The following is a 17,882-nucleotide window of genomic DNA, read 5'->3' as shown; positions in this document are numbered from 1 at the left end:
TGCCTGGTTTCTTTTTTTAAGTTCAAATCAATATGCAAAAATATAACAGCAGTTCACAAATCAAAGATAAAGAAAGCAATACATGAAATGAGGAATACGCAGTAGTCAAAATACTTATGTTTAACCTGGAAGTCTTCAAATAGATTATGTTCGTCATCGAGGGCTAGTAAGCAACCCACTGCAATGCAATTCCAATAACCGATCAAACACATTACAGTTTGTTCTACTTCTGTATTGGAAGAATTCCCTTCTGGATTAAGTGATAAATGGCTGTCAGTGGGGCCATTCTATCTGAAAGCAAATACAAAGCGTGGCCATTAGCTTAGACTACACATTACAATGAGAAGATAGGCATTTTATCCTTGAAAGGAATAACTAAGTGTTCTACTATTTGCAGTTTAATATTAAGCAGACAAGCTAATGTTTCTTTAACATAAAATTGAAAAGGTTTTGGCATTGCAGTGGGGTTGCATAGGGCACAAGCGTGTCAACAAAGTACCAAAATAAATTAAACCTGAAAACTGCATACAAATAAATTGAAAAAATATATTTCTAAATATATAGCTTTTAAATAATTTAGATAAATCCAAAATAACAGCTGAAATAACCAAACATCTAGTCTGTACTCACAAATACATACACGCCACACTCACACACACTGCACAAAAGGTCATATACAGCAAATACCATAGTTAAGTGTTTTTTCTTCTCATCATGTGTTCAAAAAGATTTTACTGACATCAAATATAAATTCTAGAAACACTGTTCCCCCCTGGAATGGACCAAAAGCTCCTTTTATTCCAGAGGCTTTCTCCGGGACGTCCAACCCTATTCCCCGTGATTCTTTTTTGCACCGTGTATTGCTCTAATGATATGTTCAGACCTAGTCCTAACCGTTCCTCCAATGCTGCTACCACAGTCACTTCTACGTAGCTGAGGGGTTTTCGGTTGCAGTCCGCTTTATCTGCACATCTACCTGTCTGCCTGTGAACGGAGACCTTTCTCAGTTCGCCTCCTTCTGTTCTGCTTAAATACTACGCTAGGAGACAGGCAGTAGCTGTGAGGAATCATTCCCCAAAGAGTTGCTATAGGGGGCATCTCACTGGGGGGAAAAGACACTAATCACAAGGAAAAACTAGAGTTTTTTTTATCCCACTGGACTGGTGATTACCTCATTTTTGCTTAGTTTCTTAAATTGCACTGCATGGTGTTAACAATAGTCTTGAAAGATGCTGCATGTTATTATATGGTTTTATTGTGATTTTATTATCGTTTTATTACTTATGTGTAGGTGTGGAAACATACAGTAAAATTTCCAGTGCTGAACTAACACTTACTGCTTGGCTTAAGTGAGCAGTGTGGGCGTTAATTCAGCACTCAAGACTTTGCTGTGTATTATTTAGTGAAGACCTCTACACACAGATCTCTATAGGGGTAGTGACCAGGATGCGGCTGTTGGTGGCGCTGTCTCTGGGCATGCGCTCGTAGCTGTTGGTGGACGACGTGGAGCTGCCGGTGGACACCGAGGCGAAATGGTGCGCAGCCGTTAGTCCTGCCTCCGCCTCGCCACTCTGGGCTCCGCCTGCCGCCGGCGACAGGGTCTGCTGCTTCATCCGGTCCGCCAGCAGCTCGTCATCCTCTTCCTCCTCCGAGAAGCTGAGCGCCACCTGGTGGCGGCCGCCGGCCCAGGGCCCACCGCCTTCCCCGTCCAGCATCCAGCGGTGGCCGAAGTGAGCGAAGACGTCCTTGACAGAGCAGCGGCGCTCCTGCTCCAGGGCAAGCAGCTGACGGAACATGCGCAGCGCCTCCTCGCTGAAACGTCGCCACTGTGACGGGGCGGGGTTCGAGCCCCCCCGCTGCCACTGTGCAAACTCCTCGTAGAAAGCGTCGGAGGATAGCGCCTTCTCCCAGGGGAAGTTTCCCGTGAGAGTGCAGAAGAGGAGTACGCCGAAGGCCCACACATCCGCGCTGGGGTCCACGCGGAAGCCTTCGTGCCGGCCGGGGTCGCACAGCTCCGGCGCCGTGTACGGGATGGTGCCGCTCACACGTTTCACCGGTGAGCCGGCCCGCCGCGTCATGCCAAAGTCAGACAGCTTGACCTTGCGACATTCCTTGTCGAAGATTAGGATGTTCTCTGGCTTGATGTCCCGGTGCACCAGGTTTTTGCAGTGGAGGTAGTCCAAGGCAATCGCCACCTGGTGGATGCAACGCTTAGCCACAGACTCTGGAAGTCCCACCTGAGAGAATGAAAAAAACTTCCATGATCATCCTTCATCATACACAGCCATCAGGGATTCAATTTTTGACTTAAAAAACAGAGTATTTTTGATTACCTGTGGAGGGATGATGTCAAAGAGGTCCCCGGCTAAGGCATACTCCTGCGCAAAAACATAGTAGTCCTCAGTCTCGAACGCGATCCCGAGCATGCTTATTATAAAGGGACAGGGTGAGAGATAGAGTGAGATGCTGTACTCTCGCAGAAAACTCTTCAGTTTGGTGGTTTTCTTCTTCAGGAACTTAAGGGCCATCTTTGTGCCTAGAGTAAGGAAAAAGACAATAAAACCACACACACATATATATATCTCACAGGGTGGGCCCTAGACTCTGACACAGAATCCCATGCTGCACTTCACCTCTGATCTTATGGACAACCAGGTCCACCTGGCCGTATGTGCCTTTTCCCAGCTCTCTGATGACCTCATAGTACTTGCTGACCTCAAGCTTCTCCAGGTTCTGGGCTGCGAAGAGCTGCAGCTCGTCCAGGATGTCAACAGACATGCGGGACCCGACGGCAGAGGAGCTCATCCTTCCACAGGAGTGGGGCGTGGAGCGAGCCAGGCACTGTCGACCAGATTCACCTTACTGCAGTCATTAAAACAGAGCAAGAGAAACACTCTGAGTGATTTAAAATGCTGCAGCTTTGGGTTTTTCTGCTTTCCCTGGAGTCCACTGAGGTGCTAATGAACTGTCGTCTCTGTATTCTCCACTGGCCAAGCTTTGCTTCAGGCAAAGTAATTAGCCTTAAGATATGTGGGCTTCGCTCGGGAGCTGGGGATTCGCGTCAAAGCCCACCAGGTGACTGTTGCACGGTGGTAGTGAACAGGCTGGGCCAAGGGGCGTGGCCATTCCTGCTCCTGTCGCAAGTGGGATTTTATTGCAGTTTAATCCAAAGTAGCAGCATTTAATGTGACACAGGAAGTGGTCATCACACTTAGCTAATCAACTGTTACATAATTAGTCCCACATAAGCGCGCAATAGAGGCAGCTGACACTCCACACTTCTCCAACACACTCCAGAGGAGACTTTCCACACACCATCAGTAGTTAATAACACTGTACAAAACCTGGACAAAGTGCTGCACTGAACACTTTGCAGTTGACATTTTTTGTAACAATTGCAAGTAATTTTGTCCAAAATATTTTTTTCATTATATATTTTTGAGAATGAAAAAGCAGTGTGTTCATCAGACTGGGTAGAACGAAGTTGCCATTACTCTTAATTTTGTAACATACATTTATGTGGACATAGACTGCTTTTTAAAATGTACAAATATACGTGTTGAATAATTATGCATTTAACCAGTGATTATATAAATGGTGAAAATCGTTGACCCAAATCAACACGCCGACAAGCACAAGCTGAAGACTAGCCACACTTGGAAGGCTGGCTGTGATCGAAAAGCAGTTTCCAATAACTAAAAGTCTTTAAAAAACAATTTGCTATGTAATTCTTATATATGGCACACCACTCTGTATCTACATGTGTTAGATGTGTGCTCATGAAGACCCCTTCTGTCCCAGTGTTTCCAGCACTGCGGCAGCTGTGAACACACAAGACCACTGCTTATTGCTGGATAGTTCAAAAGGGCTTTGCTTGCACTGCAGTTCACAGCACATGGCTGTAGGTTCCTGCTCATGTAAACTGGCTGTGATGCTCCCTCAAGATGATCAGTCTACCAGCTCACCAAAGATCCTCGTTGTGCGACCTGTTCAATTCCTGTATGATTTTTATATAGTCTTTCAGTAACAACAGAGAACTACAGTAATCTGGAGGAGGTTCTATGAATAGCCGCGCACAGCTGTGCAGGAGTCTGACGCAGACATTCAGGGCACCGCTGCTCACTCCAGGAGATTGAAGCAATATGACTCACTAGGTCAAAGACAAAGCCAGTATGTGCTCCTTCAAGGCAAATGGATAAAAATGCAGAATGTGAATGGATAATGGGCTGCAATTGTCTCGAATAAAAAAGGTTTTTAATGTTTTTAACGCATAAAAGAGTTTTATTACATTATCTCTATCAATAGGCAAGTCAAGGCTCATTTGGTATCGTACAGTACAGATCTCTGTCGTGCTTGAAACATTAGCGTTTGTGTTTTACCAGTCATTTGGATTTGGTTTCAGTTTTACATTCAAACGTGGCACCTGCAGTGGCCGTAAAGAGAGACCACTGATAACGGCGGGTAAAGTACATTGTGTCCATGTGCCCATTCAACGACGGTGCCGAGGCTGGAGTGGTCCAGCGCACGTTTGAGTAGCTGACCCTGGTTCCTCAACCTTTGCAGAGGCCAGAACTCGGTAGTCTTACACTTATCCTCTACACCAGAGGCTCCACTTCGGTGCCCCGCTAGATCAGGCGCTTTGTCGTTCGCCTGCAGGGGTTGCGACCCTTGATCTTCTGGGCTGGGACTGAAAAAACACTCCGTACACTCACTTGACTGAGGTTGCAGGGTCTCAGGGTGCACTGGCGACCTCTAGGTTCAGCACGTATGCTTCGCTCAAATGAGCTGAGCACACTGCAGGAGGTGGAATGTGTTACAGTACCAGAGGGCAAAACGGAGAAAGGCAAGACATTCACTAGGAGTCCATGTCTAAAGTCTTCTCCATTGAGGGCTGGCTGTTGAAACTAGATGGCTATAAAACCTTGACCAAGTTAAAAATAAAGCTGTGGGCTAAGTATTTCACTAGGGGCTATGGAAATAAATACTGTGCAGCAAAGATTCAATATGAACATTTTTTGTCTTTTTGTAAAAATGGCCATGTAAATGTTGTGACTGTCTGCTGATGGCAGAGTTCTCAGAATCGCCCTAAACCCCACAGCTCCTTTTACAGCCCAGTCCTTCAACCTCCCAGTGCCTGTAAGCCGATGGATTAGGAGGGTCCGTGCAGCTTGTCCACCTTCTGCATCACTCATTAGGAGCTGTGACTCTGAGACCTTGTGCTCAGACCACGGGGGTGTGAAAGGGGATCACTGAAAATGCGCAAGGGCACGCGCACTCGCTCGCACACACACACGCCTGCATGGAGAATACAAAAAAGAAATAATAATAATAATAATAATAATAATAATAATAATAAAATGCTTAATGCCAGCAGCCATGTCCGTAACATCCACAATGCTGCATGCATCTTTGAGAGCGCGTCCGACTCTGAGATGTGAGTGTGCAGCGCGAGTGACCCAAATCCCAGCCAAAGCCAATCCTGGTTTCCTTTGCTGCTTCTAGAAGTTTTGTCTTTCTTCTGCAGATGCTTAAGACTTCACCTTGTGGACTCGTGGCCATACACAACACATCACCCAGAGCCGTAAACTAAACTTACACTAAAGACCTTGAGTCCTAGCGAAGCCTCCCCCCCCCCCCCCGCCCGCGTAGTGGCCATATGTCTACGCTGCAGAAAGGTGAAGGTTTATAAAGCGACCATGTTAGTCCTTATGTGCGCGGAGACTTCAGTTCTCCACCCTGCGCAGCCTACCGGTTCATTACCGATTCATTACCCGGTTCATTACCCGGTTCATTAGCTCTGTTGCTGAAATCATGAAGCAAGGTGTCTGAAGTTCTTCAAAGTCATAGGCTACAAAAAATCCATGACAGTAATATGGTATAAGTATCATCATAGGCCTTGAGAAATCTTTTGCCTAACGACTTTTTTTTTTTTTTTTTTGCTTTATCATAGCGTAGTATGGTCCGTTCAGTCCCGTAGAGCGCGCACAGGGTGGCGCCGGCTCCTAAGATGAAGGCACCGATATGGTGTTGATGTTGGGCTCGCCAAATGAGCGCACATTTCCCCAATTTACGTATTTATTTATTTTGTATTTAGGTTTGGACGTGTCTAAGTATCGTTTGAACAACGCTGTTCTCCCGGTGACCTACAGGAGTCTGACTCATCCTGGCTGCGCGCTCCACAGCAGGTTACCAGCGGTGCTAACAAAACGATACAAGACGACAATGCACATAAACGACACGCCGCCAGCCAGGCGAGCTGCAGCGCCCTGTACATGTAACGGCTCGGGCTTCCTATTAGAAACAGACTACATCCTTAGTCACATTCTGGCACATTTAAATGGCCGAATCCATACCGGCCGATCCCCCTCTGAAATCATTACGTTGAGACATTTTCTTGTTTATGATCTGCACCAGTGGGGAAATAAAATAAAGCAAAAATAAAATAAAAGTTACGTTTTCCCTTTAAAATGTAGACCAGCACGTCACTAGTCTGCAGTGTTGCCGAAATGCCTGGACTGGGCTGTTTTGGACCAAAGAACATAATATCAAGAATAATATTATTTTCACATTTACGTATACTTATAACAGCACAAAGCTCATCGACCCTGCAGACTTCGCTTAAAAATAACGACGTAGTGATGCGACTGATAGCCAACGTTTCCTAGATTTTACTCACCATCAAACCAGTCCTCATGCGATGGGGATTCTTAACCTGCCCATTCAAACAAATGTACCTCGCAATGGATGAAGCCAGATCATCGCGTTGCGGAGATGTAGCCGTGCCTGTCCTGTTCGCATCCGTAGCCTTCCAGCTCTGTTTCTTTGTCGGACAATGTCGTAATTGCTCACATCGTTTGCCGCCCTGCGCTCTGCAGCGGTCTGTCTCTGCACAGCCTTCGTAGCTGCTGAGCATCCCAGCCCATCCCAGCCAATAGCAGCGCCGCCCGCTGGTCCGTCTGCCCACCTGCTTTGAGCCGCATTTGCACTATATAAACACCAAAACTAGATTTAATGACCTCTGGTGTGATGTGGGCTCCACGACTTTCAGAAGGTGGGAAATGCTAACTAACAGGTACGTGGAGTTGTGAGGCGGGCCAGCCCCGGTCAGCTCAGCAGTGCGGCTGTTACACAGCGGCAGGATAACGAGCTGTTCAAGGCCATGTTTAAATCACCTCGTTGGGAAACCTAAAGTCCACGCTAATGTTTTCACCTTTCCTTTAAACGTGCTTCAAAGCCTGCTTTAGACATCAGTAACCACAGGGACTTTCTTGCCTTCAGTGGCCTGACATTTTCTGAGGGATTTCAGTTTTCCGTCCCAGTAAGAGGCCATTCAAATTTCATTTTTCATATTTTTGTAATGTATTTTCTTTTAAGATTCTACAAATTTCCAAAATTTGTTAAAATGTAATTAATAACATTGTGGTAGTCAGTGGAGATGTGGTTTATATAATAAATGCATTTTGTTCAGTTTCTCAGGCACATATGACCAAGGATTAATTTAACATACACCCACTAAAACCTTTTTAAAACTTAAAATGAATTAGGACTATACAAATTTTACTCTAAATAATAAAAATTAAAAAGAATTTTTAGACAAGATTGTTTTAACAACATCTAAATTTACACAAAAGCTGGCAAACCGAGTCCTTAGACTGAACTCTTCATTTCACTGTGCTAAATGCTAAAAAGGCCAAAACACTTTGTCACTACACAAATAGAAACAGCTCCAAGGTTTTGGCGTGCAGGTGCTGAGCAAGATTCCTGATGCGACACAGGCGGACGCTCTGCGGGTCTCCGGCACCGTACACTCGGTAGATGTGGTATCGACCCTTCTCCTTCAGGGCGAAGTCCAGCTCGTTGGCGGACAGGCGGATGTAGTGCCTCTCGTGTTTCACCGTCGTCTTCACTTCCACGAAGACATCTCGCACGGCGCCGCTGTCATCAGCGAACGTCAGTTTGAAATCGCACGGCTGGCCGCTCTCGCCGCCCTGGTTGTACCAGGTGACGTCCCTCGGTCCCCCACTGACGTCTCTCCAGCGGCCAAGGAACGAGTAGACCAGCTGCTCGCCCCACATGCCAATGGCAGCGGTGTCGTCATAGTCCACCGGCAGTGGCGGGCACAGGGGCAAAGCGCCATCCAGCGCTAGGTCCTCCAGGACCGCCTCCGTGGCCATGGGTTTGGTCCACACGGCGTTGCTCAGTGGCATGCCCGAGCGCTGAGCACCGCTCCCCTGGAACTGGCTTGCCACCACCTCCGTGGGCTGGAGTGCTTCGTGAACTCTGAAGGTCAAAATGAAATGGATTTGTAGGGATTACAGAGGCCTCACATGGAGTGCTGAGAAACCGCTACATTAAGCAAAAGAGAAGCCAAACCACGCACTCCTGCGAGGACTGTGAAGGGCGCACATCTCCCGCTGCGGCCGGGGTGGAGCTGTTGATGGGTGTGTCCGTGCTGGGCTCAGCCTGCACAGTTGGAGGCTCCGTTGACATGGCTGGGGGCTCGGGAGCGACACTCGCACACTGGGCTACTGGCACATCAGCCCTGGGGCTTTGTTCTGCTGGACCTGGAATAACCGATCAAATGGAACACTGGGAAAAATCAAGCTAAAAGCCTCGTTTGGAGCTTAAAAGCAGCGTTTGCAAATGACAGAATATTTAAATAAGGATCAGGAGCTGCTCTGCAGAACTGAAGCGACTGAACTCATCACGTCAATCTCCAGGAACAGATGCTAACCTGCTGGGTGCGGGGTGCTACTTGGCCTGGGTCCCTGAACATGGAGCGCCCCTGCTTCTCCGTGGAGGTGTAATTCCCCGGGGCGCTCCTGTTTGCCCACACTCGAGGAGCTCCTCTCTCCTCTGCGGTCGCGCTGAACTGGAGGAGCAGCAGAAGGCCCCGAGGCCGGTGGTGCTGGGGGCGGCCACATCTTCATCACTGCCTCTACCGCCTGACTTCCCGCTCCTTCACGCGCCAAATCCGACGGAGGCGAGACACACAGGGGCAGACAACGTACGAGAGTAAGATGCATGGCCACCTTCTACCATCACGCATTTCTAAACCTCCGGCACTCTTGCGCAGCTGTATTTAGAGTGCGTGATCGGTCTTAGCACGGTCTGTAACGTCCGGGTCCGCACCTGTGCTGACGAGGCCTGTTTTGCTGAGCGAGGCTCTGGGAGGCCAGCACTGCAGCTTATCTTCGTCCTCCCCGGTCTTCCTTTCCGATTCCAGTGCACTCGCGGGCATTGCAGTGTGGATGGTGGACGGCACTGCCAAACAAACACAGGGGGCATGCACATAGCAGTACAGAGTTGAGCTTTGCAGAACTCGCTCTCTTCAGAGGCCCTGGCCCCGCCCTTACTGGTTAAGAGGACTGTGTGTGTGTGTGTGTGTGTATGTGTGTGTGTGTGCGCCCCTGGTCAAGCCTGGCTGCCAATCAGCTGAATCCTGACTGTTCAGGGTCAACACGACTTCCTTTCCTCAGTCCATAACCCTAGCAACAGCAGCCTTTTCATGTCAGCGAGTACAGTGGTGAGCAAATTCTAATTAGCATACACATGCACGCTGCGTGCCCACAGGTGTGCACACGCAGAAGAAACAAAGAAGCAGCGAAGTAAAGCAAAGTGGTTCTGGAGGACAGGACATCCTGGTGTTCAGCCTTCCAGTGCCTGCCTGGATGGCTGGTGTGCCACGGGAACAGCGCCAGCCCATACCGCAGCCCTGGAGCTCACCTGCGGGCTCCAGCTTGACCTCCACCGGCACTGGAACCTCCCACGGCTCCTCATCTGTAGGGAGCTCCTGAACGCCCTTTCGGTCCAGGAATCTTTTCAAACCAGCTTTGTCCTGAATTTAGACATGAAAAACAACAACAAAAGTGATTCAGTAAAAAGTGAAGAAGAACTCCACTCAACAGGAACTGGACCGTCTCTTGTGAACACATTACTGAAGTTGGAGAACAAAACAGGCCGACACGCTCTGCCTCACGCCCATAATTACAAAGGCATCTCCTTCCTCTCAGTCTGCGGCTCCCCCTAACTGCTACCTATCCGGCGTTAAACAGAGCTCAATCAACCCATCTGTTCCAGTCGCCAGGCGGCTGTGTTGAATTACAAGCATGACGCACCTCTCTCGGGATGACTCACCTGTGTGCTGTCAAGACAGGCCCTCGTCTCTGCTTTTCACACAGACACAAGTAGCTTCAGGCTGATGAGTTAACAGGCTCAACATTATGGATTGGCGTTACTTTCTATGATTGATTCGATGGACCTGCTGCATTGTTCTCAGATGTTTTCAATTAGCCAGGTTTAAAACTGAAAGCTCTTTTGTGTTATCTACATTTACAGCATTTAGCTGACACTTTTATCCAAAGCAACTTACAATTATGACTGTGTACAACTTGAGCAATTGAGGGTTAAGGGTCTTGCTCAGGGGCCCAACAGTGGCAACTTGGCAGTGTTGGGACTTGAACTGGCAAACTTCTGATTACTAGTTGACAGTCTAACAGTCAACAAGTGATTGTGAATGAAGGAGAAGGGGATCACAATATGGGCTGTTGCTTTTTCTGTGATGTTTTCCCTGCTAGCAAAGCTGAACAACATTCATACAATAAAATAAAATTTGGCTTCTGAGAGAATGTCAACACTCAGGAAAGTATCCGACTTGATTTCCTTATTGGACTATATTTAGCAAATGGATGTACTGCAGTATTAAACCAACTGCATTTGGATTCCTTTGGTCACTTAATGTTTCAGGGAAAAACTTGCGATGATTTCAGCAGAAGTCATTTCAGCTGAGGCTACATTTGGCCCGGAGCTTCATGAGTGCACTCACATTGATGCAGACCACTAGGCCCTCGAGAAAGTGCTCCAGCTCCTTCACAAAGTTCTTCTCTGTTGTGAACAGGTTCACCAGCTCTCTGAAATCAGAGCAACACGATCAAGAGTTCCAGTCTCGGAATACAAAAGACGTGGCGTGGAAGTGCATAATCGGAGAGTCGGCTCTACACCTGCATATGTCCAATTTGGGCAGCAGGTGGTCCTTCTGAATGTACAAGTGCTTCCTGTCTTTCAGCAGACATATGATGTCGTCGCTCTCCACAATGGGTTGCTCCTCTGGCTGCTCCAGGCGGTAATAAATGTAGAGTTTCCCCACCTACAAGAACATAAACTTGTCTTCATGCTCTGTTCACTCCTCCATGAAAAAAAGATATGATGTAATAGTGACCAATGACTCAGCAGCCCATGGAAGTAAATCAGAAACACTGAGCACCCAGGAGGCTGTGGGGAGTGGGGTGGGTTGGGGTGGCAGGCCTACCTGGCCAAAACTCAGTGACCTGATCTCTTGAGCGATGCCGGCATCTTTCAGATCTCTGTAGAGTTCTCCAAGGTCCTCGTGGTGGTACATGAACCTCTGAAGGTAGGGGATGACGTCACGCACCAGAGCTTGCATGGGCGGGCATGGCCTGTAGCTCTCCGTCAGCGCTTCGGTGGTGACGCACTGGGAAAGCCTCTTTACGCCACAGATGTCCAGGAAGAGCTCTCGGTCCTGCTCGCTGAAAGTCATGCGCTCCTCACTGACATTCGGCCTGCCTGAGAGAAATGCAACCCATACCAGGTGTTTAATGCACCACTGGGTCTCTACTAAAAGAACAAATACATGCAGAATAAGCGCTGGAACAAAAATGGTGGCAGGTGTTCAGGTCTGATTTAATGTTTTAATAAGACTAGTGCATGAGTAGGATTCTAACTTATGAAAACGTCTATAACATGTCCGTCCCAAAAAAGCTGCTCTGTCAGTGAATTACCTTTACGGCCGCTTTGTTTAAGGCGGTTGGCATCTTTCCTCTGAGCCTGCGGAAGGCTGAGGAGACAAACCTCACTGTGGGATTTAAAGATTTTCTCCAGGTTTGGGCTGTCTGCCACCATGGGCTGACGAGCCAATGTGACCCAGCCCAGAGTCTTGGTAGGAAACACCTTCTTACCAGTCACCATCTCTGGCAGAAATGACACCAAGCAAATGAGCTCCGGTCAGAAAAACTACTAGACAAAGAAGTAGCAAAAAGTTCAAACTCAGCAGAGAATGACCTAACCTCACCTTTTAAGGATTTACAGTAGTGTTGGTTTAATTCCACATCTTGATCTTGCTCTCTGTGCGTGCTGATTTTACATTTCTCGCCTTGTGTTGAGAAGAGTGTATGTTAAGTTTATATGGGTTTCTAAGTTTATATAAGTGTATATTCATAAGATCTCTCCAGGGAGAGACAGTTTTAAAGTGAGACTGCTAGCACAACACACTCACCCAGGCGGGCAAAAATGACAGAGATGTCCTGGAGAACCTCTCCTGTGGGAAGAGCGGCAGACTCGCATACGGCCTCCAGGAGATCCACGTACTGCCTCATAGAGGGGCCCGGCTCCACGTTTAACCACTACACACACAAAGAACAAAAACCCAATTAATCAAACCAATGAGTTGCTTTCTTACTCGGGTAAAACAGCAAGTTTAGAAGCCCTGGAGAGAAGACTTACCCTGAACAGGTCTTTTATGTTTTCTAAGTTGTTATAAAATGGGGCCAGTACTTTGGGCTCCTGGATGCCACTGTCCGGCCTGCGGATCAGGTCCTTGTATCTGACAAACATGCCTGTAGAATCACTCCAGCAAACATCCTTAAGATGGTAGAAGCGCCCAGAACACCACTCGTCCGTCCTGAAGACACACATGAGAGGCAGCTCGTAAAATGCTCAATGGCCAGCCTTTATGTTTGGTCCAGAGGAAGTAGTGACCTCTCTTTAAAATATGAGTGCTCAACTTGACGGCCAGAGTCCAGGACAGGTTTGCTGGACCTGCTCGCACACACCTGATTCAATACATTGGTTGATCACCACGTGTAGTGCATGTGGTAGAGTTGAGAAATTGCATTCAAGCCCTCTGGAATGCAGCAGTGGGACAACGAGTCCGAATTAAACCCATGAGAGCAGCCAATCGAATCGTTTGGTGGCCATAGTGTGTAGGGTGCGGAAGAAAAAGAAGAACATGGAGTGGGCGCTGAACTCTGACCTGTCGTACTCGATGAAGATGGCAGGGAAATGCTGGAAGAGCTCCCTGAGCTGTGTGCTGGAGCACTCCGCCTGCAGGTAGCAGTACATGGCGTGGATGTGCCCAACGGTCGTGGTGAACTCCGCCCCCACGACCTCCCCGTCTCCCTCGCCGTCGGGCTGCCTCGTACACCAGCGCTTCAGGTATTCCACCATCTCGTCCACCCCCATGCTGTGTCTCATCCCTGAAAACCACCACCAAAACATCAGTGGTTGATGAAACCACTGCCATGGGCAAGGGCCACACAGCAAAGGTCTCTCTGGCAGTGCCTGCTTACCCGCTGCCCTGGAGAACTCGCTCGGGGCCATGTCGACATAATGGACGTGGCTTCCCAAGAGGCGGTACAGGTCGTCGCAAAGGAGGTACACGGCGCTGGGACACAGGTAGTCGACGGAGCGGGCGCCCTCGCGCGTGGGCCGGTGGGCAGGCACCCAGGCCAGCCGCGTGAGCTGGTGATAGAAGGAGGAGCTGCAGTCTCTTGGCCGGCCCTGGCTGTCCAGAACCTGAGCCCTCCTGTACTGAACATATCGCTCTCTGAAACAGAGATGGACCAGTCGTGTTATTTAACCTGCCAGTTATGTACTAGCCTGTTTAGGGAAATATTAGATCCATGTTTTATGTATTACGTTTAATATTCTACGTTATGTTAGCTGTACAGTTAAAGACTGTAGCTCATATGCTGCCATGCACGGCTGGTCTTAGCCATCCTCCAACTCAGTGGTCGCTTTGGTCCAAAAGGGCAGAGGGTGGCTAACCACAAGGACCAGCTGCAGTGTGTAACTGTCCGCCTGTGAAACGCCTCTGAGATTAGAGCCTGGAAATGTAGGCGTACAGAAGCAAGGTGGGGGATTCAAATAGTACCGGATATGTGCCTGATATGTGCAACGTGGCATGTTGACATTACATAGCAAAGGAACTGTAACTGAAACACAAGAGAACACATTTACTTTGCACTGGCCAGTCTGGGAGGTTCAGTGAGGAATTGTGTATGCCGCTGTGCTGTCATGTGAGACGGCAGAGATGGGACGAGCGGGTGAAACGTGACCTGAAATGCCAACCGACGCTGCCAGCGGAAAGTGTGTTTGATACGCTCATCAGGAGTCTGCAGTGAATTCCAGAACGGTCTTCGCTGCTGGCCACTGAGGAAGAGCACCACAGGAAGCTCCAGGAACGCAAAAGGTGGCATGGTCTCGCAGAAACCAACGCTGGCAGCGTACCCTGGCATGGCATCCTCCTCTCCCAAGATCAATGCATCGCTGAACGGATGGTCCCGGAATAGAAACTGGGCCAGTACACAAGCCAGTTCTACCACAATAAGCCATGTCCAGATCTGGCCAGCTACATGTATGTATGATAAAGGAGGATGCATTAAATAAATGAAATAAACAATAAATGAAATAAATCGCACAAATCCAGTGAGCTTTTTAGCGCGGTTTCCACCCAAACTGTAACGCAAACAAGCCGACGCAGTGTTTGCCATCAAACTAAGCGGCGATACGGCACCACCAACGACCCAATTACAACCGTCTGCGTGTTTAACGTGGATTTGTGTATACACCAGAAACAGGCCAGCAGATTACGGAGAGGGCAGAGATTAGGAGTGGCAAAGAACCCACTCAAAAGACCCACCGGACTAATGGATTTGCATCTACAATCGGGCACGGATCGGGAGGATTAGGGGCTGGTACGCAGCAGGTGTTTTGCGTGCACATGTCAGGAAGCGGGAACAGAGCCAACCGGTCCGTGCAGGTCAGCTCACAGGGTTGCGGGCGTGAGCATGCAGCGGGTCGGCAGGATGTGGGTGCGCGTGCTCTACCCGCTGTCCCAGTGCCGCTCCAGCAGCCTCAGCAGGGCCTGTCGCTGCCGCAACTTGTCGTGGGCAGAGAGCTGCTCCGCTGTGGCCAGACAGCGGAACTCCTCGCAGTGCTGATCCTCTATGACGTACGCGCCATCGGAGGGTTTCGGCCACAGCTCCGCCTCCACAGCCCACGGGCTGGAGGCCTGAGAACGACAGAGAGAGAGAGAGATAACAAAACACAGGAGAGAGATGGACATGAACAACAAACAAATGACTCACAGTTTCACATTCACACTGCCTTCAGAGGCTTGGGCATGCCAAGTGAACAGATATGTGACGCGTACACGTATATGTCTACTACATATACGTGATAATTACAAATCCTCCCTACTGGAAATAAAGCAAAGAGATCAAACATTTTCAAGTGATGATAATTAACATTTTAATTATAAACAAAGGAGGAAGCTTAGAATCTTCAGGTAATTTTTGATTGGACATTAACATTTAAGTCTCATTGGTAGACCAAACAGCACTAAAATTAAATCATAAAGTGCTATTACTCTTAAATGTATTTATTTATTTACTCTTATCCTTGGATTTTAATAATGTTATTAATTTTAATAGAAGTCCCCCTTAGCAGTCCTGCCTTCTTTCCTAGTTTTTTGTGATCTGTAGTTATCTGTGTGCCACCCACACACACACTGAAAATTGTGATGCATTTTATTAAGTATGAAAGGTGCTATATAAAGTTATTATTATTATTATAGTTATTATTATTATTAAAGTCACCCTCACGGTTCTGCACGCATGACGGCAGCGTGATAAACGCACTGCAAACAAATGGGTCAAGAACACGCCAAGCTGAAGCTGCAATAATTCCCACTGGAGTTTCTACCCAACCCCTCCGACCCACAGAGCAGCTGCAGATGAACGCCACCGCTCGACTCTTTAAGAGCCCCGAAACTCACGCTGAGGTGGGTAGAGCAGCACGGGTTGACCCATAAGGAAAAGGATTAGGTGTGTGGGCCCCCGGTTGGCAGAGTCACTCTGCATTGGCAAGGCTCTCTGCATGACTGGTCTCCATTCTGCAGATTCTCAGTAGCGGTCCGCGTTAGGGAAATGACTCACGGCTGTAGATGTTTGTGGGCACGCCCAGCATGGACGCTACTGCATGGCACCACTCTAGATGTCATTCTTGATGTTTAAATAAAGGAAAATGAACAGAATGTACGCTTTGCTTCCATCCCTCCCCCACCATGATGGGCTAAAGCAGGAGGTGCTGTGGTTGGGCGCTAATGTGCTCTACCTCCCAGCTGCGGTCAGAGAATTACAGTAATGCAAGGGAACAGAGCACTGGCACGCTTCATTAGTCTGGCTGTCGCGCGCACACACACACACACACGCACACACACACAGGGGATAATGCCTGGGTCCACAGAATCGCCTGATGGCTGTCTGCACCTCCTGCAGCTCTCCACTAGCATCCAGGACAGAAGTTAATGGACAGAACGGCAGAACAGCGTCCTCACCAGCTCCGTGGCAGTGAGAGTCCTCCTCTCCTTCCTGAAGATCAGCAGGTCCCTCACGCCAAGCTTGGAGAACAGCTCCCGCCAGCCTTCCACGTCCTGGTCGGCCTGCAGGTAGCCGGTGTCTAGCAGCACCCAGTCCAAGCCTGGGACAAGGAGGAGCGGGTGCAGCGAAACACGAGGAGGCCGAGAAGAGAAGCAGAACGGACACTGTGAAACTGGTCCAGCCTAGAGCGCTGGGCTCGTGCGTGCTAACACACTTCCCTTCCTGAGTTCACAGCGTCCTCCCCGCTTACATAACTGAGCATGCCACGCAACATCTGGCCCGAGAAAAACTCCAAAGGATGCATGGGCCCCTCCTAAAGACGGGACCAGGCCCAAGGTGCTGGACTTACTCGTCCCTCATCCACCGCTTCAGGCCAGCTGTTCTCTCGCTAGCGTGGAGCTCTGCTCCTGGGGAGTTCCTCTCATGGCTATTTTTTTTCTCAGTTCTACGGAGCCGCCCACTCTATGACATAACAAAAGGCTTCAGCCTCACCCAGAGACAAGTGACGCCCAACAGGAAGTGAAGCTTGGAGCTACGAATCAGATAGAGGTGCTATGTTATCTCTACAGGGGACTCAGAAAGGGTTCAGACCCCTGTACTTGTTGTGCACTTTATTATATTTATGGGATATACCCATAATCTACACTTTGACAACAAAACGGGGGGCCGCAAGGCGTGGGCCGTTTACCGGGCAGCTCAGCTGGCAGATCGATGTTGCCATACTCTTTAGAGAAGTGGACTCCACTCTGGCTGGAGCAGAGGAAGCCCCTGTTGGTCAACACAGGGATGTGCGTCCTCAGCGCCAGGTAGTCCCGCTCCTGGCCATGCTGCTTGATAAACACCAGGTAGCCAACGGTGATGGCCTTGGACTTTGCCTGTGGGCAGAGAAGAAGGGCTGCAATGGATGTAAATGAGGCTGTAACCAGGCAACCGTGCAGAAGTGAAGGAGAGGATGATGAAGGTTGCTCCGGCCCGTTCTCGTGATCAAACTCCAAAAAAGTCAAAATGCAAAAAGGTCTGCTCTGTTTAACATGAAAAATGGACACACACAGCATGATCTGCTGGGGCAGCAGTACTTATTTGGGGTTCAAAATGTGGGGCGCGTGCACTGACCTTCCAGACGCCGCTCTTCAAGGTGGGGTAGATGTGCTGCTGCAGCACCTGCTCCGGCTCCAGCTCATGTACCTGCAGCCGGCGGAGCAGCTCACGCACCTGTGAGTTGCCCAGCTCGTCCAGGCAGGCCAGCAGGCGCGGCTCCACCACACTCAGGTCCGCGTACAGCGCCTCTAGACCTGCCGCGGGACGGACAGACGGACGCGTGCCAGTCAGGGGCTGCGCCATGTATTGTTTCTTCCATCATGATACTGGCCTTTGTTGTTCCCAGTATCAAGAAAGGCAATGACATGCAAATGAACCATCTGATGT

General features: G+C 49.1%; 2 protein-coding genes across 2 annotated transcripts in view; both read right to left on the bottom strand.

The window, feature by feature from the left end:
- Nucleotides 1–71: 71 nt before the first annotated feature.
- On the bottom strand, nt 72–6,912 carry bsk146 (brain specific kinase 146). The gene is made up of 4 exons (XM_026999632.2): nt 6,677–6,912; nt 2,634–2,862; nt 2,334–2,536; nt 72–2,237 (listed from the first exon to the last, which is right to left on the bottom strand). Exons 2-4 carry the CDS (start codon nt 2,803–2,805, stop codon nt 1,413–1,415), a joined length of 1,200 nt encoding a protein of 399 aa, XP_026855433.2. The 5' UTR covers nt 2,806–2,862; nt 6,677–6,912; the 3' UTR covers nt 72–1,412.
- A 434-nt stretch (nt 6,913–7,346) lies between these two features.
- The window catches only part of wu:fj29h11 (protein NO VEIN), a 28,072-nt gene continuing 17,536 nt past the window's right edge, over nt 7,347–17,882 (bottom strand). Inside the window, exons 29-46 of the mRNA XM_026999653.2 lie at nt 17,571–17,749; nt 17,146–17,332; nt 16,415–16,557; nt 14,904–15,088; nt 13,365–13,621; nt 13,049–13,271; nt 12,520–12,697; nt 12,293–12,419; nt 12,089–12,169; nt 11,799–11,987; nt 11,309–11,583; nt 11,001–11,146; nt 10,826–10,910; nt 9,727–9,838; nt 9,133–9,264; nt 8,735–8,959; nt 8,381–8,564; nt 7,347–8,280 (exon numbers count right to left, since the gene is read on the bottom strand). Coding sequence (XP_026855454.2) covers nt 7,707–8,280; nt 8,381–8,564; nt 8,735–8,959; nt 9,133–9,264; nt 9,727–9,838; nt 10,826–10,910; nt 11,001–11,146; nt 11,309–11,583; nt 11,799–11,987; nt 12,089–12,169; nt 12,293–12,419; nt 12,520–12,697; nt 13,049–13,271; nt 13,365–13,621; nt 14,904–15,088; nt 16,415–16,557; nt 17,146–17,332; nt 17,571–17,749 — 3,482 coding nt within the window. The 3' untranslated portion in view covers nt 7,347–7,706. The remainder of the gene's footprint in view (nt 8,281–8,380; nt 8,565–8,734; nt 8,960–9,132; nt 9,265–9,726; nt 9,839–10,825; nt 10,911–11,000; nt 11,147–11,308; nt 11,584–11,798; nt 11,988–12,088; nt 12,170–12,292; nt 12,420–12,519; nt 12,698–13,048; nt 13,272–13,364; nt 13,622–14,903; nt 15,089–16,414; nt 16,558–17,145; nt 17,333–17,570; nt 17,750–17,882) is intronic.

Source organism: Electrophorus electricus, chromosome 14, assembly GCF_013358815.1.
Source record: "Electrophorus electricus isolate fEleEle1 chromosome 14, fEleEle1.pri, whole genome shotgun sequence".
Taxonomy (NCBI): Eukaryota; Metazoa; Chordata; class Actinopteri; order Gymnotiformes; family Gymnotidae; genus Electrophorus; species Electrophorus electricus.
This window is presented reverse-complemented; position numbering and strand designations above follow the sequence as displayed.

Excerpts from the sequence above, each read along its gene's own strand:
- bsk146 (XM_026999632.2), bottom strand. The coding sequence starts at position 2,805 with ATGAGCTCCTCTGCCGTCGGGTCCCGCATGTCTGTTGACATCCTGGAC. Across the intron at positions 2,537-2,633 it reads GGTTGTCCATAAGATCAGAG|GCACAAAGATGGCCCTTAAG; the intron begins GTGAAGTGCAGC and ends TCCTTACTCTAG. Across the intron at positions 2,238-2,333 it reads TTGACATCATCCCTCCACAG|GTGGGACTTCCAGAGTCTGT; the intron begins GTAATCAAAAAT and ends TCATTCTCTCAG.